Source organism: Triticum aestivum, chromosome 5B (assembly GCF_018294505.1).
Source record: "Triticum aestivum cultivar Chinese Spring chromosome 5B, IWGSC CS RefSeq v2.1, whole genome shotgun sequence".
NCBI lineage: Eukaryota > Viridiplantae > Streptophyta > Magnoliopsida > Poales > Poaceae > Triticum > Triticum aestivum.
Genome location: NC_057807.1, coordinates 378491449 through 378515367, shown reverse-complemented (window position 1 = coordinate 378515367; position 23919 = coordinate 378491449). Strand labels below are relative to the sequence as shown.

The window sequence follows — 23919 nt, the reverse complement described above, 5'->3', positions numbered from 1 at the left end:
AAGAAAATGATGAAAATGTCAAAAAAATAAAAGAAACTAAGTTTCCCATGTGATATGTGGCCTAGTTATTGGGAAAATTTGCAAATATGAATTTTGACTTCATTTGCAAAATCTCGCGAGATTTTGTAAAAATGGGCATAACTTTTGCATACTAACTCGGATGAAAAAGTTTTTTATATGAAAAATCATCTACTCGAAAAGTTACATCCAAATTTAATCGGGGGAACCCCGTTAAACATTTTCAAAATCCTCAAAAACCTAACAGAAAAAAAGATACGGGGCTTTTAAGATCTGGAGAGGCAAAAAAATTCAAAAAAAATCAAACTTACTAATGGCGCACCTGCCCATGGTGCGCCATTAGTATCTTCCCTCCTTCAAAATTCAAAATAAGTCAAAAAAATTAAAAAAAATTACTAATGGTGCACCTGCCCATGGTGCGCCATTAGTATCTTCCCGCCTTCAAAATTCAAAATAAATAAAAAAATAAAAAAAAATACTAATGGCGCACCTGCCCGCGGTGCGCCATTAGTATCTTCCCGCCTTCAAAATTCAAAAAAAATAAAAAAAATAAAAAAAATTACTAATGGCGCACCTGCCCGCGGTGCGCCATTAGTATGCCGTATATATGGTTGGTCGTGGTCCTCTCCTCCTTATCTCTTCATTCCACCTCTCCTACACTCCATCTCCTCCTCTCCTCCACTCCATCTTCCCTTCTCTCCTCCATGATACTTCTCCTCTCCGGTAACCTCCTCCTCCTCTCCGGCGACCTCCTCCTCCCTCCTCCCCTCCCCTCCCCTCCCCTCACGGTTTCTTCTCCCTCCTCTCCGGTGAGCTCCTCCTCCCTCCTCTCCGGTGAGCTCCTCCTCCCTCCTCTCCGGTGAGCTCCTCCTCCCTCCTCTCCTCCCATCCCCTCATGGTTTCTCGTTCCTCCTCTCCGATGCTCCGGTGAACTCCTCTCCAGCGACCTCCTCCTCCTCCTCTCCGGCGATGTAGGCGAGCGCCTCTCCGGTGACCTCCTCCTCCTCCTCTCCGGCGAACTCCTCTCCGGCAAAAGACCACGGCAAAAGAACGTACAAGATCCAAAAACAGGAACAAAATTTGAAATAATGTCGTGCCAAAAAACAAGCAAAAAAACGAGCAAAAAATGGGCAAAAAATCACGATCCAGATCTAGATTCAAAATGGCGCATCACTAATGGCGCATCACTAAATAGTGCGCCATTAGTATGCCGAAGTTACTAATGGCGCATCCCGTTGTCGTGCGCCATTAGTATGCCAAAGCACCTGGGTATACATGGCCCCTGGGAGGCATATTAATGGCGCACCGTGGCCTATACTAATGGCGCACCAGTGGTGTGCCATTAGTAAAAATTCCTAATGGCGTGCTAGTAATGGCGCACCAGTGATGCGCCATTAATGGCCAAATTAGGTGCGCCATTAGTAGCGGTTTTTCTAGTAGTGCTGCGCTCATTTGTTTCGTCCAAATTGCATGTTTTGTGTTTCTCTCCATTTGGTTTTGATCCGTTTTGTTCCCGTGCGTGTCTTTCTGTCTTTGTGTCTAGGTGGTGGCTCCGGTTTTGCTCGTCGCTCGAATCCCAGCCGAGACACGGGGTCAAAGCGTCTGCGCAACCCAGATGATGTTCCAGAGGGGTCCTCTGCTGCTCCCCAATGCCGGACCAAGATCACCGCCAACAAACAGAAGGAGCCCGTCACGGGCATGGATGTGATGCCCCAGGCCGAGTTTGTCATTCGGAGGAAGCTCAATCCCTATGTGAATCCCCGGGCTAGCACGCAAGGCAATGAACTCTTCTGGAACAAGCAGCAGAATCTGATATACATGGATGTGATCAAGGCCAAGCAGAATCACTATGTTGAAGTTCACTACATTGACATGCATCATATGAGGTAGGACAAGCACCGTGAGTACTTTGGAGAGGCCTTGGATCTAGTCGAGCAATTCGCCATTGAGCACTTGCTCACCTTCCACAAGGATTTTGATCCCGAGATCATCGCACAGTCCTTTGCTTCCGTCCATTTCGGCACTGATGTTGCAAGGACCATGACTTGGATGACTAATGGTCGCCGTCTGTCTGCTACTTGGAAGGAGTTCATGGAGTTGCTTAACGTTCCAGATGAAGGGCTCGACACGCCAGTTGGAGTCCCTCATGCCAACTCTAACTCTGCCAACAAGAACAAGCTCATGCCATTCCTTGTTCCGAAGTCTCTTTCCAACAAGAAGACTGTGTGGGTTCTTAATCCCTTCCTTGACATCATGCATCGGCTCTTTCGGAACACCCTCTTCCCACGCATTGGGGACATGGGCCAGGTACATGCTTACCTCGTCGACATGATGCTTATCTGCGAGGAGGCCCGTAAGGCTCAGACTCAACCACTTGATGTCTCACATATCATGTGGTGTGAGATTCAGTTCGCCGTGTTCAACCGTAAGGTCCCCATCTACGGGCCCTACCTGTTCCACTTGATCTCCACGACTTGGGAGAGGCTATTTCCCCAGGATGAGTTTGAAGCTCCAGGGTGGATTCGTCATGAGTCCGTCAGGCTCCACATCAAGCCACATTGGGCTAACACCACCACTTCTGTTGAGGCTGCTAGGCAGGCTATGGATGAGGAGGAACTTGGGAGGGAAGAAGCTGCTGCTGACCGTTCTGCTTTCTCGCCTCCCTCTGATGAGCCCTCTTGGGCAAAGAAGCAGAAGAACAAGATGAAGAGGTTGTTCTACATGCAGGTTTAGGGTCAGTACAAGGCCCATGTTGCTCAGAAGGAGAGTCACCGTCGCGACATCAGGATCTTGAGGGCTTGCGGGGAGGATGTGGCCAACGGTTCTGAGAAGCACATCACCCCAGAGACTGCCTGGATGGAGAAGCAGGGCTACAAGTGGACCGATTCAGATGAGGAGTCTGTTCCTGCTGCAGAGTCTGAAGACGAGGAGTCCTTTTCCGCCTGAGCCACCACCTTTGTTGTAGGTGACCTGTCTGCCTTTTTGTTGTCTCGATGCCAAAGGGGGAGAGAGTGTAGGATTTGCGTGCATGTCATGTGTTTCGTCGTTTGCTTTGCTTTCCGTCGTTGAACTTGCTTGCTTTGATTTGGTTGTGCTTGTGAGACTATGTTTATCATATGGTGTAAGACATATGCACTCTATCGTACCTTATCATCTTATTGAGCTTGTGATTTATCATGCTATTCATGTTATGCTCATATCTACTATCTTGCTTAGTGTCAGCCTTTCCATTGCAAGATATGCCTTGTTTCTAAAATATAGGGGGAGTGGTGATCCTAGTATTCGTGCCATGCAGTCCAAAGCACCTTACTCTCTATCACGAATCTAGGGAGAGCTCATCTATATTTTAGAGATGTGGGGTTTGCTTGTGCTATATTCATCTCCTCTGTGCAAATCCCGTATTGTCATTAATCCACCAAAAAGGGGGAGATTGTAAGGGCACTTTTGTCCCTAAGTAGTTTTGGTGATTGATGACAATGCCTTTGCGGACTAATCGTGTGTATTGAGCTTTTCAGATTCATCACGACTAAACACAAGACGATTTGATGCCCCTCGAAGATTATTGAAGACGGCATTTGTCTATGGTTCGGTTCGGTGGAGTTGAGTCGTAGGAGAGCCGTACTATTAAGAGGGGGTCCGCTTAGGAAAGGTTTGGGGTGGAATCTCACGTACACATTCACTTTTGCACCGCCTTTCCTTGAGCTCCTTGGAGTGTTCCTCTGTCTCACCGTGTCTCTGTGAAATGAAGGCCTCGGTCTTGCTCTTCTCAGGCTAGCGGTAGTACTGCTCTTTTGAGTGATACTACCGCAGGAGCCAGCGGTAGTACCGAGCTCCGGCATGGTAGTACCGTAGGCTCCCACGGTAGTACCGCTCTTCCGAGCGGTAGTACCGCGAGCTATGGTCTGGCACCGCTCTCTAGCGATGGTAGGCGCGGATGTAATTGTTTACATCCGTGCTCCCCGCGGTAGTACCGTGCTGTGGCGCGGTAGTACCGTGGCACCAGGCCAGGTTCCGGAGCAGGAGCGGAGGTAGGGGCAAATGTAATTTTTTACATCCGCACCCTCCACGGTAGTACCGCAACCTCGGTCGCGGTAGTTCCGTGTCGGATTTGTGCACGACATTTTCTCATCGGAGGTAGTCACGGATGTAATTTTTTACATCTATGCCTATCAGGCCTGGCCCGTGTCTGCCTTGCGGAAGTACCGCATGGGGTCGCGGTAGTACCGCTCCTGCTGATCTACTGCGCCCTATCGGTGCTCCTTTTTGCCTGGTCAGGTCTCTACCGTGCTCGCGGTAGTACCGCGGTCCACCACGGTAGTACCGCACGCCAGTGCGGTAGTACCGCGCTTGTGGTGCGGTAGTTCCATGGGCCGCGGGCTGAGTGGTGGGCAATGGTTGGAATTGTCCCCCACTATAAAAGGGGGGGTCTTCTTCTCCAAGAAGACTCACCTCTTCTAACCCTAAACTCCATTGTTGCTCCAAGCTCCATTTTCGCCCGATCTCTCTCCTTAGCCAATCAAACTTGTTGATTTGCTCGGGATTGGGTGACAAGAGCCCGATCTACACTTCCACCAAGAGATATTCGATTCCCCCCTCTTATCCCTAGCGGATCTTGTTACTCTTGGGTGTTTGAGCACCCTAGACGGTTGAGGTCACCTCGAATCCATACTCCATTGTGGTGAAGCCTCGTGGTGTTGTTGGGAGCCTCCAAGTGTTGTGGAGATTGCCCCAACCTTGTTTGTAAAGGTTCGGTCGCCGCCTTCAAGGGCACCAATAGTGGAATCATGGCATCTCACATTGTGTGAGGGCGTGAGGAGATTACGGTGGCCCTAGTGGCTTCTTGGGGAGCATTGTGCCTCCACACCGCTCTAACAAAGACGTACTTCCCCTTAAAAGGAAGGAACTTCGGTAACACATCCTCGTCTCCACCGGCTCCACTCTTGGTTATTTTGTGCCTTTACTTTTGCAAGCTTACTTGTGTTGCATCTATTGCTTGCTTGTGTGCTAGTTGTCATTGCATCATATAGGTTGTCCATATAGTTGCATATCTAGACAACCTATTTTATTGCAAGGTTTAAATTGTTAAAGAAAAGCTTAAAAATTGTTAGTTGCCTATTCACCCCCCCCCCCTCTAGTCAACCATATCGATCCTTTCACTTTTATTTACTTACAACTCAAGATTACAACTCGATACTTAGAACAAAATATGACTCTATATGAATGTCTCCAGCGGTGTACCGGGATATGCAATGAATCAAGAGTGACATTATGGAATTATGAAGGTGGCTTTGCCACAAATACGATGTCAACTACATGATCATGCAAGAGCAATATGACAATGATGATGCGTGCCATAATAAACGAAACGGTGGAAATTTGCATGGCAATATATCTCGGAATGGCTATGGAAATGCCATAATAGGTAGGTATGGTGGCTGTTTTGAGGAAGGTATATGGTGGGTGTATGGTACCGGCGAAAGTTACACGGCACAAGAGAGGCTAGCAATGGTGGAAGGGTGAGAGTGTGTATAATCCATGGACTCAACATTAGTTATAAAGAACTCATATAATTATTGTAAAAATCAACAAGTCATTGAAAACAAAGTACTACGTGCATGCTCCTAGGGGGATAGATTGGTAGTAAAAGACCATCGCTCGTCCCCGACCGCCACTCATAAGGAAGACAATCAATAAATGAATTAAACTCCAACTTCATCACAAAGCGGTTCACCATACGTGCATGCTACGGGAATCACAAACTTCAACACAAGTATTCTTTAAATTCATAATCACCCCACTAGCATGACTCTAATATCACCATCCTCATATCTTAATACAATTATCAAGCATCAAATTGATCATAGCATCCAATTCACTTTCTATGATAGTTTTTATTATACCCAACTTGTATGCCCATCATCTTAGGACCAATTTTATCACCATAGCAAATACCATGTTATTCTAAAAGACTCTCAAAATAATATAAGTGAAGCATGAGAGATCAACAATTTCTACAAAATAAAAGCCACCGCCGTGCTCTAAAAGATATAAGTGAAGTACTAGAGCAAAACTATCTAGCTCAAAAGATATAAGTGAAGCACATAGAGTATTCTAATAAATTCCAAATCAAGTGGGTCTCTCCCAAAAGGTGTATACAGCAAGGATGATTGTGTTAATCTAAAAATCAAATACTAATATCATACAAGACGCTCCAAGCAAAACACATATCATGTGGCGAATAAAAATATAGCTCCAAGTAAAGTTACTGATAGACGAAGACGAAAGAGGGGATGCCTTCCGGGGCATCCCCAAGCTTAGGATTTTGGTTATACTTGAATATCTTGGTGTGGCATGGGCATCCCCAAGCTTAGGCTCTTGCCACCCCTTATTCCATAGTCCATCAAATCTTTACCCAAAACATGAAAACTTCACAACACAAAACTCAACAGGAAATCTCATAAGCTCCGTTAGTGCAAGAAAGAAAAACCACCACATAAGGTACTGTAATGAACTCATTATTTATTTATATTGGTGTTAAAGCTAATGTATTCCAACTTCTCTATGGTTCATACCCCCCGATACTAGCCATACATGCATAAAACTAAGCAAACAACACACGAAAAACAGAATCTGTCAAAAACAAAACAATCTGTAGCAATATGTAACTTTCGAATACTTATGGGACTCTAAACATCCTACCAAAATAGGAAGTCCTGGGAAATTTGTCTATTGATCTACAGCAAAAAGAATCAACGCAAAATCACGTTTCTGTGAATTACTAAAATTATTTTCGTGCGTGCAAAGTTTCTGTTTTTCAGCGGAATCAAATTAACTATCACCATAAGTTATCCTATAGGTTCTACTTGGCACAAACACTAATTAAAACATGAAAACACATGTAAACAGAAGCTAGATGAAATATTTATTACTAAACAAAAGCAAAAAGTAAAGAACAAAAATAAAATTGGGTTGCCTCCCAACAAGCGCTATCGTTTAACGCCCCTAGCCAAGCATTGATAATTTTAATGATGCTCACATGAAAGACAAGATTGAAGCACAAAGAGAGCATTAAGAAACACATGAAAAACACATCTAAGTCTAACATACTTCCTATGCATAGGTATATTATAGGCAAACAAATTATCATAGCAAGCAAAAACTAGCATATGCAAGGAAGAAGAAATAGACGATACTAATCTCAACATGAAGAGAGGCAATTTAATAACATGAAAATTTCTACAACCATATTTTCCTCTCTCATAATAATTACATGTGGTATCATAAGCAAATTCAACAAAATATCTATCACATAAAATATTTTCAACACGATCCACATGCATACAAAGTTGACACTCTTCCAAAATAGTGGGATTAACATTAACTAAAGTCATAACCTCTCCAAACCCACTTTTATCAAAAATTTCATAAGATTGAAAATTCTCCAAATATGTGGGATCTAAAGTTGACACTCTTCCAAACCTACTTTCAATATTATTGCAAAAATTATTATCAATTTCATATTCATCATGGGGCTTAAATAAAATTTCAAGATTATAAGAAGAATCACCCCAATCATGATCATTGCAACAAGTAGTGGACATAGCAAAACTAGCATCCCCAAGCTTAGGGTTTTGAATATCATTAATACAATTGACATTAATAAAATTTATAATAAAATCATTGCAATCATGCTTTTTATTCAAAGATCTATCGTGAATCACTTCATAAAGTACTTCATCACAATTTTCAGATTCACGAATTTCAAGCAAAACCTCATAAAGATAATCTAGTGCACTCAATTCACTAGCAATAGGTTCATCATCATTGGATCTCTTAAAGAGATTAGCAAGTGGATGAGGATCCATAATCTTTTAGCAAGCAAAGATGCAAGCAAAAAGAAGGCACATGGTAACACAAGATCGAATGAAGGAGAGCGAATAAAACGTCAAGGGTGAAGTGGGGGAGAGGAAAACGAGAGGCAAATGGCAAATAATGTAATGCGAGGGAGATGAGTTTGTGATGGGTACTTGGTATGTCTTGACTTGAGCGAAGACCTCCCTGGCAACGGTGCCAGAAATCCTTCTTGCTACCCCTTGAGCACTGCGTTGGTTTTCCTTGAAGAGGAATGGGTGATGCAGTAAAGTAGCGTAAGTATTTCCCTCAGTTTTTGAGAACCAAGGTATCAATCCAGTAGGAGGCTCCTCAAAAGTCCCACATACCTACACAAACAAACAAGAACCTCGCAACCAGCGCAATAAAGGGGTTGTCAATCCCTTCACGGCCACTTGCGAAAGTGAGATCTTATAGAGATAATATGATAAGGTAAATATTTTTGGTATTTTTATGATATAGATTGGAAAGTAAAAGATGCAAATAAAAGTAGATGGAAAACTTATATGATAAAAGATAGACCCGGGGGCCATAGATTTCACCAGTGGATTCTCTCAAGATAGCATAAGTATTATGGTGGGTGAACAAATTACTGTCGAGCAATTGATAGAAAAGCGCATAGTTATGAGATTATCTAGGCATGATCATGTATATAGGCGTCATGTCCGTGACAAATAGACCGAAACGATTCTGCATCTACTACTATTACTCCACACATCGACTGACTCCTGCATGCATCTAGTGTATTAAGTTCATGAAGAACAGAGTAACGCATCAAGAAAGATGACATGATGTAGAGGGATAAACTCGTGCAATATATATAAACCCCATCTTTTTATCCTCGATGGCAACAATACAATACGTGCCTTGCTGCCCCTGCTGTCACTGGGAAAGGACAGCGCAAGATTGAACCCAAAGCTAAGCACTTCTCCCATTGCAAGAAAGATCAATCTAGCAGGCCAAACCAAACTGATAATTCGAAGAGACTTGCAAAGATAACTTAATCACACATAAAAGAATTCAGAGGAGATTCAAATATTTCTCATAGATAAACTTGATCATAAACCCACAAATCATCGGATCTCGACAAACACACCGCAAAAAGAGTTACATCAAATAGATCTCCAAGAAGACCAAGGAGAACTTTGTATTAAGATTCAAAGAGAGAGAAGAAGCCATCTAGCTAATAACTATGGACCTGAAGGTCTGCGGTAAACTACTCACAACTCATCGGAAAGGCCTTGGAGATGATGTAGAGTCCCTCCGTGGTCGATTCCCCCTCCCGCGGAGCGCCGACGAAGGCTCCAAGATGGGATCTCACGGAACAGAAGGTTGCGGTGGTGGAAATAGTTTTTCGTGTTGCTCTCCGATGGTTTCAGGGTATGGGAGTATATATAGGCGAAGGAGGTAGATCGGTTGACGCTCGAGGGGACCACGAGGGTGGGGGGCGCGCTGGGCACCCTCGTGGCCGCCTTGTTTGTTGCTTGACGTCCACTCCAAGTCTCCTGGATTGTTTTTGTTCCAAAAAGATCGCTCCCGAAGGTTTCATTCCGTTTGGACTCCGTTTGATATTCTTTCCTTTGAAACACTAAATTGGCAAAAAACAGCAATTCGGGCTGGGCCTCCGGTTAGTAGGTTAGTACCAAAAATGATATTAAAGTGTAAAGTAAAGCCCATAAACATCCAAAATGGGTAATATAATAGCATGGAACAATAAAAAATTATAGATACATTGGAGACGTATCAGGGCAGCACTCGAAGACAGAAGATCTCGCTCCTGCTCCTCAGCCGCCTCGTGACGGCGGTTGGCTGCCTCGACCTCTTCCATGGCGCGAGCGCAAGCTTCTCGAGAAGCCACAAGCGAGGCCTCCGCGCGCGCTTTGGCTTCGTCTCGCTGAAGCTTCTCAAGGTTGATGGCCACCTTCAGCCGCTGCCATTCACCCTCCAAGCAGCGGTTCTCCGCTTCAAGCCTGGTGTCGACGTTGGCGAGCTCCCCGCCAAGATGGACCATCGCGTGCATCGCTTCACCAAAGAACCCGAAGCGCACCGCGCTGCGCCCGTGAGCAAGCGCTAGATCATCGCCAAGATCTTCACCGGCTCCGGAGGTCGCTCGGGAGGCGCTGGGGGTTCCTCCAGTCGTCGGCTGGGGGCTTGCTGGTGGGGCCCCGCAGCTTGAAGACGAAGGCTGCCCGGAGGGCACCCCCTGCCGGCAAGGACAAGAGGAAGGATCACCAGCGCACCCTTCCCCTCACAGACATAGTCGTGGGGGGAGAGAACATGGGGCTCGGTCCCGGTGCACCCTCGCGGCATCGAGCTGGGGAAGGCCGGACTCACACCCTGCGCAGGCTCAGGGCATTGGGGTTGCACACATGCGCTGTGCCGGAGCTCTTGGTGGTGTCTGCCTCCTGAGGGTTTTTCTTCATGAAGATCCTGCAAAACCCCAGCCATGAGAAAAAGCAGTGCGCTTGGAGATAAGGAGCGAAGATACTTACTCGGCGGCGGCCACATATCTCCTTGGCTTCAGCGGCCGGCGGGTGTCGTCGTCGCGGCACGGGGACCTCTTCCTCTTCAGGAGCGACTAAAGGCACAGGCGGCGCCGACCTGGCCCCACTGGGTGATCCTCAGGAGGGGGAGCGTCCGACATGATATCTGGAGCAGAGTTCCCGAGGGCAGGGGCATCTGGCATGGCTTCCTGGCTCACAGCTCTAGGGCCATTGGTGGGCTCCTTGTCGCCAGTAACAACTCTGGATCCATTGTCCTGGGGAGCCTGGTGTTGTGCAGGCTCTGCAGCAGCCCCTGCCGGAACCCCAGAAGCTTGAGGCTCCTGAGCCTCTAGCAAGGCTGAGCCTCCGGAGGAGTTCTCGATAGCTGACGGAGGCGCGCGTCCCCCTGCCTCCACACTTGGAACGCGCATAGCAGGGTCAATCAGGAGAGGAGCCATGAAGACTGGATTCTCACGAGGCCCCTCAATGCCCTCGGGAAGCAACCCCCACCTATCAAACAGGGGCATCTGCCCCGCGAAGGCCTCCTTGTTTGAGCACAGATAAAGAAGGCAGCCACCCCCGGGAGGTCAGCAGGCTCGGGCTCGCTGGTCAGGAGCTTGAGCACCACGCTCAAGGTATCGGCAGCAAGCGACGTCTTATGCAGCCTTATCGGATCCTCGACGCCGGTGAAGTCCCACATCGGGCGAGGATGGTGCTGGAGGGGAGCAAGGCGCTGCTTCACGAATTCTTTCACCATCATTGGCGCCGTCACCCCCAGTTCCTGGAGCCCCGCCAACCTCTTCCAGACAAAAGCAAGACGCCGGTCAGTGAGCTTCACATGGCACCAGCCAAAGCTTGGCGAAGCTGGCGACCCAGGAATCGTGAGCAGGGGGCTGAATATGCGGGCGTCCATCAGAAGCCACTGCTTCCGGAATCCCTTCCAACGGGCGAGAGCTCGAAGTCGATCCCCGAGCTAGCGGTCGCAGCCACAGCCTCAAAGGTCGCGCACCTAGAGCGTTGACGTGCGTCCACTAGCCGAAGCAGGAAGAAATGTTGAAACAAGGCCACGGAGGGAGTGATGCCCACCATGGCCTCGCAGAGGAAGGCGGAGACGGCGACAAGGATGACGGAGCGAGGGTCCAGATGGAGCAGGTGGATCTGGTAATGCGACACCACGGCATTGAAGAAAGGGGAGAAGGGAGGAATTAATCCAGAAAGAAGAGCATGGAGATGGATGGGAATCTCGGTGGCACTCATCTCTCTGGTTCGCCAAGATGCAGAGCAAGCAACCGTCGCCCCCCCCCCCTCATTGGAGTTGGCGGCGAGCGCGTGGCGAACCTTGTCCAGCCCTTCCTTATTGATCACCGTCGACTGCTCAAGGGCCGGCTCCAGGGCCGGCGGAGGACAGGCCGGCGCGTGCGGCTTCACCTTCTTCTTCCTTGGCTTGGGAGCCATGGCGACTACCGAGAGAGGACAAGGCGCCGGCACTAGATCTATGGACGCGGCGGCGAGATTGGGGAGGAAGAAACAAGAGCTGGGCACGATACACCATGAAGGGCGAGTTGCGCTGACAACGGGCGGCTGCTGGGTCTACCGGATATCAAGGCGGCGTGGGGAAGTAGAGACGCCCATGTCCCGTCAACCTCCACGTGTCTTCAGGGCCGCAGGCTGTTAGGGCCCGCGACGCTCCGTCCTTGCCCTTTGGCTTCGCCTGGAAGCCAAGTCTGAGCGCGCCTTGGGCCTGGGGGCTACTGTCGGCGTCCTGGACTTGGGGGTATCCAGTCCTACCTGCATGTGGCCCACCACGTGGCTCCATCGACGGCCTGGTGCGGCCCAGTTTCAACATCAACACTGCAAGACCCTCGCGAGGGGCCAAGCCTCATGAGGCGGACGACGCCAAGACTCCTGAAGGAGTTGGCCTCCTCAGGAGGGCTCCTGAGGGGCGGAGAGATCTATGCAGCTACCTCATGAGGCTCAGCTGACGTGAGCCAGGCAGGCGCAGAGCGCAGGTTTCCTCTTCGGTGCAAGGGGGCAAGCCACAGGTGCGGAGTCCCAAGGAATCAGCCAAAGGTTTCCATTTCAGTGCAACGAGACCAAGACCGCCAGGACGGCAAGACGGAGGTCATCACTGAGCCCACCGCAGCGTCACAGCCAGAGGCTTTTCGCAGGCGAAGACTACTTTTGTCAGGACAGACTGTACTACTTGTCCCCCTTCAAGTCCCGCTGTTGTGGAATCCCTTCCCGCTCATATTTGGGAAGAGAACCAAGGCGACTATATATAGGACTTAGCCACCACAATAGTGGAGAGAGATCCATTCCACCCCGAGCACCACACCACCTCAAGAACACCTCACCTCCTGAGGCTTGTTAAACCTTTGTACTAGTTCATCCATAGCCCTTCGAGGCAATCCACCGCACCACACTAGATTAGGGTGTTACACCATAACGGTGGCCCGAACCAGTATAAATCTCTGTGTCTTTGTGTCTCTGTGAGCTCTACGCGCTAGGCCAGGGAGGATCGCGAGTAGGCAGGCTGGACAGGTTGAGATCTCCGCACGCACCCCAGTGTTCGAACCTCTCACGGGTTGCCGGATACCGAAATCCGACAGTATCCTCGCCATGGACATATGATCCATCGACATTAAGCTTCACCCAGCCCAACGGCGGTTTCTCCCAAGGAATAACAGCCGCAACACTAGGAGATGCCGCTATACTCCTGACCACGTGCAACACTTCCTGAACCACCATTTTGCCTTTGAGCATATCTCCTTTTGGATGTTGCTTGATACACGATAGGGATTTAATGTACCTATTCAGGAATCTTCGTGAACTCTCGACTGGCGGTGCAGGTTTGTGGTGTGTGACTTCGTTTCGGCAATACCAAGCTCGCCAAAAGGTCATGAGGATGATCAGCCGCTGCAGCTCAATGCTGTTGTCCAGGAGATGAAGTAGCCATTCTTTGCCGGTGTTCATTACGGTTTCCAGGTCCCGGAGTGGCCATGACTCCTTCATGGCATCCCAGAGAGCGCGCGCCATGGGGCACCTGCACACGGCGTGGAAGGTGTCCTCCCGCACATATTTCTCTTTTTTGAATGATTTGAAGATTGCTCACCACGTCTGCCACGCGGTGCGCGTAGATTGGTTTTTCTTTTTAGGGAACTACAGCGGGCAAAGCCAGCTTATGCGGTAGTTACTTTTACATATATAAGTATGTTTGCAGGTTTAGTTTTCTTGCTTTCGGTCGTTTATCATACTGTGTAGAACTGTGGCGGTTTCTTCAATGAAAATCGACAGGAAGCTCATTGTTTCAAAAATAGAAAAAACTCCGGAAAAAGATCCGTACAACTCCTCTGCTTAGAACCCCTCAAAAAGAAAAGAAAAAAAGAACTCCGCTTAGAGCACAAGCGTGGCCACTGACTCTCTCTAAAAAAAAGCGTGGCCACTGACTGGCCAGGGCATTGCACTTTGCACGTACGACCGTGTCACGCCAGCTGCTCTTGGATGCCTCGAAGTGCCACGGTGATGGCGGCAAACGAAGGCCTCCTCGAAGGCTCCGCGTCCCACGCCCGGCAGATGAGATCAACCAGGGCTCCGGTGGCAGCATCCGCGTCGCTTTCCGGGAGCCTCGGCCTCAGTTTTCCATCCGCTACCTCCAACGCAATCTGTGAAGCGCAACAATGCAGACACACCGAGTCAGCCAGCTCGATCGATCGAAAAGGTAATGGCAATGCAGCTCGTGCCCGCGATTATACCTTGCTAGGCCCATAGCTGGTGTCTATGTACGGGTGCTCCCCGGTGACGAGCTCGTTGAGCATGACGCCGAAGCTGTACACGTCGCACTTCTCCGTGTACGGCTCGCAGCGGATCACCTCGGGCGCCATGTACACGTACGTCCCTGACAAGACGTTCAGATCATGAACTGCCACGGGAGAAGTCGAGAAATTCGCCGGCATGCATGCATATGCATGGGCAAGGCGAGTGGTATCTTACCGGTTTCGCCGGTGAGCGCCTGCGCGCCGTCCGGCAGGAACCTGGCGTGGCCGAAGTCCGCGACCCGCGCGCGCGAGTCGGCGTCCAGCAGCACGTTGCTCGGCTTCAGGTCCCGGTGCAGCACCCGCGGCGTCTGCTCGTGGAGGTGCCGCATCGCCAGCGCGATCTCCAGCGCCATGCTCACCCTCTGCGCCAGCGGCCGCGCCGGCGACGGTGGCGGCAGCAGCTCCTTCCTGCGGCGCTCCTTGCCCCCGTGCAGCCACTCCCCCAGCGTGGCGCCGCTCAGGAGCTCCGTCACCAGGAAGCAGCTGTCCGGCGGGCGCAGGCACGCGCCCATCAGCCGCAGCACGTGCGGGTGCCGCTGCCGGGAGAGGACGTCCAGCTCCTGCGCGAAGAAGGCCTCGGCGCTCGGGTTGGAGCGGAGGAGCTCCGGCCTGATCCACTTCACAGCCACGTCGAGCCCCCTCCACGTCGCCCGGTGTATGTCCGCCGTCGTCCCGCGGCCTATCGCCTCCTGCAGCTCGATCTGTTTCACGCTCCCGGAACAGCACGCGGTAAGAAAGAAAACCCGATCGATATGCACGCACGACATTTGCATCTTATTGACTCGTTACCTCGTCCGGTGCGACGGACCAGCCGTGCTGCGCCGCAAGGTCTCTCGTGGCGGCCAAGTACGGGTCGCAGGGCAGCGCTTCCATCGATTCCGGTTCTTCGTCCCCGTCCTCGTCGTCGGCCGCCGCCACGGCCTCCGCGTCGTCATCGATGCGGGGCGAGTGCTGCTCGTCGTTGGAGGCAGCGGACATGAGGTGCAGGAAGCCGTGCTCCTGGGCGACCTCGAGGCAGAACCGGAGGTACTCCTGCGCGTTCTCCAGACGGGCCTTGTACGTCTCCTTGAGATCGCTCTGCCTCTGCAGCTCCTCCTTGAGCTTCGCGACCTTGACAACACAGAGCTAGAATCAACCACTGCAAAACCAGGGATCATTTCCTCGAGTTGCACATGCTGCAGAGTATACAGTATATGTGTACCTGTTCGCAGCAGTCATGGTTGGGTGAGGGCGAGGAGAAGATGCCGGCGAGACGGCCGCGGAGCCCGCGGTGCTCGTGCCGCGTGCGCTGCCCGTTGCCCGTCGGCGTGCTCTCCATGGCCAGCGGGAGGTTTCGGTTCAGGCCGTTATGCGGTTCGACCTTGATATTGAATGGAGAAAAGGCGGATGAGATTGGAAGGGAGTGACAGTGCAAGGTGTAAGCAGACAAGAGGTGCGGTTTATCCAATGCAATGCGCACAAGAGTTTTGGATTTTTCGTAGCAGAAGCATGAATGCGATTGGTGGCATTTTCGAACTGGTAGGTTTTTTTTAGACATATTTTCGAACTGGTAGGTTTCATTTTCCGGTTAAGTCGTAGAGTCTGCATATTCTTCGGCTGCTTCCGGAACTGGCCAGATTTTATACAGCAGGCAACACAAATTTTCCAACGCTACCTAGCTGATTGCCAAAACCCTATTTGGCGTTTTTTTGAGACATATTTGGCTCTTAACGTGCCACAAAAGGCTAAATGGTAAAAAGCGCACACCCCATCCTACGCTGGTCTTATTAGAGCATCTCCAGCCGTTGCCCCCAAGGGGCGCCTAAAATCGTTGCCTGGGGAAGAGCCGGCGCAAAAAAAAACGACCTTGGAGGAAGTTGGTCCCCAGTCGCCGGCCCTAGGGCCGCCCCTAGGCGCGTTTTTTCTTTTTAAAAAAAAGTTCGGTGAAGTTCGGTTAAACACGGCTAAATTTTGTTAAACTTCGGCATATACTCCGTTCCTCAATATAAGGTGTATTATTTTTTCAAAAAGTCAAACTTCTCTAAGTTTGACCAAGTTTATAGACAAAAATATTAATATCTAGAATACCAAATCATTATCACTAGATACATCATAAACTATATTTTTACATTTTATATATTTAGTATTATAAATCTTCATATATTTTGCTGTAAACTTGGTCAAACATAGATAACAGTTGACTTTTTGAAAAACTAATACACCTTATATTTAGGAACGGAGGGACATGTTCACGACGCGTTACATAAAACTAAAAAAAGAAATCGCTGAACACAGAGTAGTCGTCGTTGTCGTCGCCGCCATCCTCGCCGCCGCCGTCGTCGTCGGCCTTCTCCTCCTTGACGCGGTCGTCCCTGCTGCACCCCTGCCCGGCGTCGCCATGGCGGACAGGTGCCGTCGGCGGTGGCGCGTCGTCGTCGCTGTCGTCGAGGACGACGACTCCTCCTTCTTCGCGGCCCCGGCGGCGTTGCTCGAAGCGCCGATGTGCGGCGACCTGGCGTTTCCTCTCCATCCCGAGGAAGTCCTTGCGCGCCCATTTCAGGGCCACATCGTCGTCGAGCTCCACCTCGTCGGGCTCCGTCTTCACAGCGGGGAGCCCCGGCTCCGTTTTCACCGGCGCGAGACCCGGCTCCGTCTTCGGCTTGACGAAGCGCGGAGGAGCCGACGAGGGGGCGCATCGGCCGCCTTCGTTGATGACGATGTCGGCGCTGCGGGTGCGCCGGCCGAGCGGCCTCTCCGCCGCGGGCTCGGCCTTAACGCCGAGCAGCGCCGAAGAGCCGGAGGAGTGGTAAGAGGATCACGACGAGGAGGAGGAAGACGATGAAGAGACGAACCTCCTGGGCAGCCATTGCCCGGCGCGTCGGCGGTGGGACGGGGCCGGGGCCGCCGGGGGAGGGTATGCCAGTGGCGGCTCGTTGCCGCCCTCGAGGTGCGCCAGCACGCCGTCGAGAGTGGGACCGAGGACGCCCCACCACATGCGGCGCCCCTCGCCGTTCTTCATGCCACCCACCATCGGCGCCCCGTTGGTGGACGCCAGCCTCTGCTCCTGTCGGCGCTCGAAGTACGTCGCCCATGCCGAGTGGTTGTCGGCGGCGTACTGGGGGAGGGCGCACTCCTCATCAGTGAGGGAGGCGCGCGCGAGCTCGACCTCGTCGGTGAAGTAGGCGGTCCGCGCCACGGCGTCGGGCAACGGGGGAACGGGCACTCCCCCGTTACTGAGCCGCCACCCCGACGGCTCGGCACGCATGTCCGGCGGCGCCGGGATGTTGGCCTCGAACAGGAGCCAGGACTCCTATTCGCGAAGCGAGTGGCGGCCGAAGCCGTTGGCCGCCGCCTCGTCGCCGAGGAAGCGTTCGACCATTGGGGGGCTGTCGGAGGGAGGGCTCGAAGGCGACGCACGGGAGAAGGAGAGGGAGGGCTCGACGGAGGCGGTGCATGGCAGAGGGAGAGAGCTGGGCGGCTAGGGCAGGTGTGGCCTGAGGCGAGGGAGGGCACTGGCTTATATAGCCGTGCCCGTGTGTACGCGTGACGCGAGGGGAGGCGTCGCCGCGCCACCCCGTGACGCGCCAACCGTAAGGAATCAATGGCAAGGCTGACCAGCGGCGACAGCCTTGGCAGTGATTCCCGCGGGAACCGAGAAGATGAGGGCGACGAAGCGCCCGTCTCGCTGACGCAGCGGGCCCGCGGCTGCTTCATGGCAAAACCACTCGCCCCGGCGACCCCGGGCGCCCTCCAGCGCGCCGGGTTCGGCCTGGGTCCGCCGGCGCTGATTTCGGCCCACGCCGGCGAAAATCAGGCTCATGTGGGTGCGATTGGACCGTTTTTTCGACGCCGGCATAAAAAAATCGCCTTGAGAGGCTGTTCTGGGGGAGCGGCTGGAGATGCTCTTAGTGGCAAGCCCACCAGGTATAATGCTTTTACACAATCTCCAGCCAGGAAGCTTCTAGAAGCTCTCGACCAGTTTTATGAAGCTTTTAGAAGCAACGTGCAACAATTTATTGTTTTTCGTTTTTCAAATTCCTGATCACCTTTAGGAATCTTGATTTTTTTTATTGCAGAACATTTTTCAAATCACGAACCCCTTTTCAAATACATGAGCAATTTCAAATATGTGAAAATTTCTTGAAATGTGTAAACTTTTTTCAAATTGCAAACATTATTTCAAGTGAACTTTCTTCAAATTTATAAACTTTTTCGAATCTGTGAAGATCTTTCAAATTCATGAACACTTTTTCAAATCTGTGGACATTTATTCAAAATTACGTTTTTTTTAAATAAACATTTCGTCTGAAACAAAAAACCAGCCAAAAAGACCTACCCGTGAAGAACGGAAATACTAATGGGTCGCGCGACCCAATACGCGCTGGTTCGCTAGCGGGCTGTTAAGTATACGGTCATTATCTTGGGGGGAAGTCTCTAGCTGATTATAAGTATATATGGACGGAGAAGAGTGGAATTCACCAGACGTAGGTATTTAGTCATTTTTTTTGGCTGGAACCCTAGCCGCCGCCAGGGGAGGCCGATCTTCCAACGCCGCTCTCTGGTGGCTCCCCTCCGCCGGCGACCTCGGTCGTTGGTGGTGAGGGGGTTGCCGGATCCACGCGTGTGGATCGTTTTTACTCTCTCGTAGTCTAGGTTTTTAGGTTGTTCATCGTCTTTGCTTCGGCGGCGACGATGACAACGCTGAATAAAGATTCTTCGGATCCTTTCCTAACGAGGTCATCGGTCCTATGGTTGGGGATGGATTTGGAAATCAGTCTGTTCAAGCAAGGATGGCGTGGCGGCGGCGGCATCCTCGTGGTGGACCTGTGTCCTCGGGCTCCGCCGTTGCAACGACGTTTGCTCCAGCGTCGGTGTGGAGCTTGGGAGGTAGTTAAGGAGCGGATGCAGATTGTGGTCTGCATCGACGACATCTGGAAGACGGAGCATGTGCTGGGCTCGTGGTTGGTGGATGGCAGATATGGTTTCCTCCTTCGGCGTTTTAGTCGTGGTGGGTTGCTAGATCTGGAGTTTTGATGGTGTGTCCGGGGTGTTGCCCCGGTCTGATTCGTTCAACGGTAAGGGTTTCACTTTTGGTGAGCCACCTTGGAGGTCCGTAAAGCTGCATATCAGCGATGGAGCCACGTCGAGCTCGGGTGAGGAGGTGATTTGTCATTTTTTTTCTTCGGTGGCTGCTGCGGTGGTGCCGGAGGCAGGTGACGGATGTTGGTGTCAAGCTCAGAGATGTTCTGCTATCTTTTCAGTCTTGTCATGTCGGTCTTTACGTGACTTGTACTTTGTTCTTTATGATATGAATGAGACACGTATTATCATGCAAAAAAAAGGTATTTAGTCATTTTTTCAATAAAATCCATATACTACCATATACTCTCAAAATACCAGTAAATACCAACAATATTACGGATAATTTTTATAATTTCTTTTTTCATAAAAAATCCAAACAACCAAAATACTTCGAAATAAATTTCAAATAACCATAACAAAACTACACAATTTTAGTAAATTATTTAAACTAGAAAAAAAACTTCTGAAATTCATTGAAATATGAGTGACATATTACAAATTTTTCTGAGGCATGTGGAATGTTCCTGAAAAAATTGATTGCATAAAGCATACAAAAGTTTAGTTTTTTTCTCAAAATTTATAAATTATATTTTAAAACTTTTTAGAACAATAAATGTCACTAAAACAATCATAAAACATGAATAAAATTAAAATTTTGACTCAAATAAATACTCCTTCCAATCCAAATTAATTGTCCCTCGAATGGGTGTATCTAGATACATCCATTTGAGCGACAAGTAATATGGATCGGTGTGAGTATTCAATTTTCAATTCAAATGTATTCGTGGCACTTCTAAAATATAAATTGTTTCAAAAAAATTGAATTATTTTTCTGAAATTTACTTGTTATTTTTTATAATAACCTCACAAATTTCAGTTGTTTCAATCCATGTCAAAATATTGCACATAGTTACCAAATATTTCAATCTTGTTTCAATAATTTTCAGTTATTTTGATTAGTTTTAAAAGTTATTTTTTGCATCTTTGATTTTTTTTAGTTTTTAGTTTCTGACTAGTTTCGGACCGGAATTGTTTGTGAAATGATGAAAATATTATTGAATGAACAAACAAAGTCTCTGAAAAAGTTAAGAAATATACATAGCCGTTACTAAATTTAAGAGAGAAGCATTATCAAATTTTATGACACATGTACTTCCTGAAATTTTGAAATCATTTTTTGCTGAAAAAAACTATCATTTGTTTGAAACCTATAGTTTTAAAAAAGGAACTTTTGTGTTTTTTTTTGGATCTCACCAGAATTCAATTACAAAGTGTGGGGGAAATTTGGATGCATAGTGATACAGAAAAACAACTCTTAAGGTGTACACAGGGAGTGTGAATCTCAAAGTGCAATGAACGGCTCTAACACGTGAGAACAGAGTTTTTGATACAACATGATCCCTTTTGCTCTGCTTTTTTGTTCCTGAAAATAAGCTGTGTAGTAAAGGAACTGGCATGAGCAACCTGTATTATCGACACCTTGCTGGATGACTTGACTGCCTGCCGGCCGAGGTCGGGCCCTGCGCAACTTGTCAGGCGAAGACAAAGAGTCGCCCAAGCTGGCCTCGCCTGGTCAGGGGTCACCGTTGAGCATGAGCAGCGGCCCACTCCACTCAGTGATCCATGCGCCGTTCAGCCGTCAGTCCGCCGGCGCGCGGTAACATCCCGGGCGCAAATAATGCATGATGCCATGCACAGGACCGCAGCCGGCCACCACGCACGGACGTGCGGCGCGGGGAAGGGGACTGCCGGTGCCGGGGCCGGGCGAGCTTGATAATTCACCGCGCCCGAACCGGGTTGGTGGCGACGGAGAGAGAGAGATCCATCCATTGAGGATAGGCACATGCCACCGCCGCAACGCCACCACTCCCCGGCACGCACGTACGCACCGACCCTATATAAACCCTCACCGCGCACGTCTCGCCCTCATCGATCCCACTCCCACGCTTCGTATCCTCTTCTTCCCCGCTCCCGCCGCAAACCCTTGGCATTGCCCGGCGCCGGTCGGTGCGCTTTCCCTGGCATGGAGAGGAGCCGCGGCCACGGCAAGAACGCGCACCCGCCCCCGCTCGCGCCGCCGCGCCGGGCGCGGGCGGAGCGCCAGCGCGCGTCCGGGTCCGGCGCGTCCTTCTCGGCCTCCCTCCTCGACACCATCTACCGCTCCCTCGACGACGGCGGCGTCGTCGACGGCGACGCCGCGCGCCGGTCGGAGGAGCAGGCGCTGGCGCCGGCGCCGCCGCAGTTCTGGTGGGCGGGCAAGCCGAAACAGGCCGCGGGCGCGGACAGGCGCCGCCGCGAGACGGGGCCGGCGGTTCGCCCGCGGCACTCCGGGTACGCGTCGTCCGCCACCTCGTCGTCGGACTCGACCTCCAGCTACAGCTTCTCCTGCTCGTCCGCCTCGACCACCGACACCGAGTCCACGTGCCGCCGGCGCAGCCCGCCCCCGCCGCGGCGCCAGCTGGAGGAGTTCGTCGCCCCGGACAGTGTGGACGTGGCCGTGCCAGTGACAACGCCCGGCGAGAAGGCGAAGAAGAAAGGCAGGCCGTGTTTTCCTGTCGCGAGGCACCGGCCAAGAGACGCCGCGCCGTCTTCGCCCGGGCCACCGCCGCCGTCGCCGGGGACGTTCGCGTGCGCCCTCAAGGCTCTGTTCACCTCCGGCCGCCTCCCGAGGAAGCCCAGGACTCCGACACGCGCCCCACCTCCGCAGACGTTGCCGGAGCTACCGCAGCCATCGTGCTTGTCGGCCGCGACGGACGCGAGCATGGCGGAGAGGAGGTGCGTGAGGTTCTGCTCGGACGCCGAGGCGTCGGTGGTGCGGCGCAGGGTCGAGGAGCTGGTGCGGAGCCTCGGGGAGCTCGAGGAGGACGAGGAGGGGAGCGACTCCAGCTCCGATCTCTTCGAGCTGGAGAGCCTTGGCGGGGCGAACGGCGACGAGCTGCCCGTGTACGGCACCACCAGCCTCGTGGCCAATCGCGCCATCGCGCACGCGACGGTTTTCTAGGTCCTTCGCATGCTAAAAAAGGGCAAAAGTTGTAAAAATTGGAAGGACCTGCAACTAAAATGTTGTTGTTGCTTGCATTCTTCTAGTAAATCATGTTTGTATTATGTACTAAATTTGTCCAAGTCCAAAGTTTGGTTGTCCAAAATCAATTTCAGATTCTCATGCAGAATCAATATGTAAAACAAAAAGAGTGGCGCTATTCCTAAGTAAACACTTTAATTACGTAATGTTTACGCACCAGTTCACATGGACAGCCACAACAGTTAGCTAAAAAACCAAGAGTGAAGTGAACTGTAGGTCCTTAAACTATTTCAGGGGTGTCACATAGGTTCTCAAACTATGAAAATCATCATTTAGGTCTTCGAAGTATAGTAAGTGTGTCATTCAGGTCCAAAATCTCACTAACCCCCTCTAAATGGCCAGCTGGCATGGTGAACAGTGCGAAAAATAAAAAAATATGAACAAAAAATCTGAAAATCTTTGGCATCGAAGATACCCCTCGTGCGTGAATAGTAAAAATGTTTGCGAACCACAAAAATTCGTGACTTTTAAAGATGTTAGTGAACTTTATATTAAAGTCGCAAATAGTTTTTCCAAATTCATCGTTCGCGAACATTTTATTAAAGTCACGAATATTTTTTCCAAATTTATCGTTCACGAACATTTTTTTAAAGTCATGAATATTGTTTCCAAATTCATCGGTCGTGAATTTTTTTTAAACTCACGAATAATTTTTTAAAGTCGTGAATATTTTTCCCAAATTCATCGTTCGCGAACATTTCTTTAAAGTCGTGAATAATTTTTTCCAAATTCATCGTTCGCGAACTTTTTTTAAAGTCGCGAATATTTTTCCAAATTCATCGTTCGCGAACATTTTATTAAAGTCACAAATATTTTTCCAAATTCTTCGTTCGCGACTTTTTTTGAATTAATGATATTTTTACTGTTCATGCGCCAGGATCGCTTCGATGACAGAGGATCTCAGTTTTTGGATATTTTTTTATATTTATTCTTTGTCGTGTACTGTTCATCACGCACAGGAATTCAGGACTGTTTGCCGCGCACTGTTACGGTTACTGTTTACGTGCCAGCTGGCCAGTTAGAGCCTGTCAGGAAGATTTTTGACCTGAATGACACAATTACGGCACTTTGAGGACCTAGATGACGATTTTCATAGTTCGAGGACCTACGTGACATCTCTGGAATAGTTCAAGGACCTACAGTGCACTTCACTCAAAAACCAACGGAGCATTTGTTAACTTACAGATTTCCTAGGAGTTTTACGTAAGAATAGCATTATTTTTTAAAAGAATAAAGGATAAAATACCAATGTTGAGATAAGTTTAGAGAAGTGTTCCTTATCTTCCTTTGGCAAGATAGAATGTTGATGGTGGGACGTGGATTTAGTAAACAATGGTTCCACCCGCCCGTTATGAATAGTACTTCCTCCGTTCCTAAATATTTGTCTTTTTAGAGATTTCAACAAGTGACTACATACGGATCAAAATGAGTGAATCTACATTCTAAAATAAGTGTACATACATCCGTATGTTGTGTCCATTTGAAATGCCTAGAAAGATAAATATTTCGGAACGGAGGGAGTAAAATTTTAAAATATAGTAAAGAGAAAAAAAAATATGATTCCTTTTAA

At 49.8% G+C, this 23919-nt stretch overlaps 1 protein-coding gene and 1 pseudogene across 1 annotated transcript; one reads left to right on the top strand and one right to left on the bottom strand.

Moving 5' to 3' along the window:
* Positions 1 to 13763: 13763 nt before the first annotated feature.
* On the bottom strand, positions 13764 to 15524 carry LOC123114788 (serine/threonine-protein kinase STY13-like; annotated as a pseudogene).
* Positions 15525 to 21201: 5677 nt separating this feature from the next.
* Positions 21202 to 22428, top strand: LOC123116160 (protein BIG GRAIN 1-like). Its single transcript, XM_044537159.1, has one exon. It carries the CDS (start codon positions 21291 to 21293, stop codon positions 22266 to 22268), a length of 978 nt encoding a protein of 325 aa, XP_044393094.1. The 5' UTR covers positions 21202 to 21290; the 3' UTR covers positions 22269 to 22428.
* The last annotated feature ends 1491 nt before the right edge of the window (positions 22429 to 23919 follow it).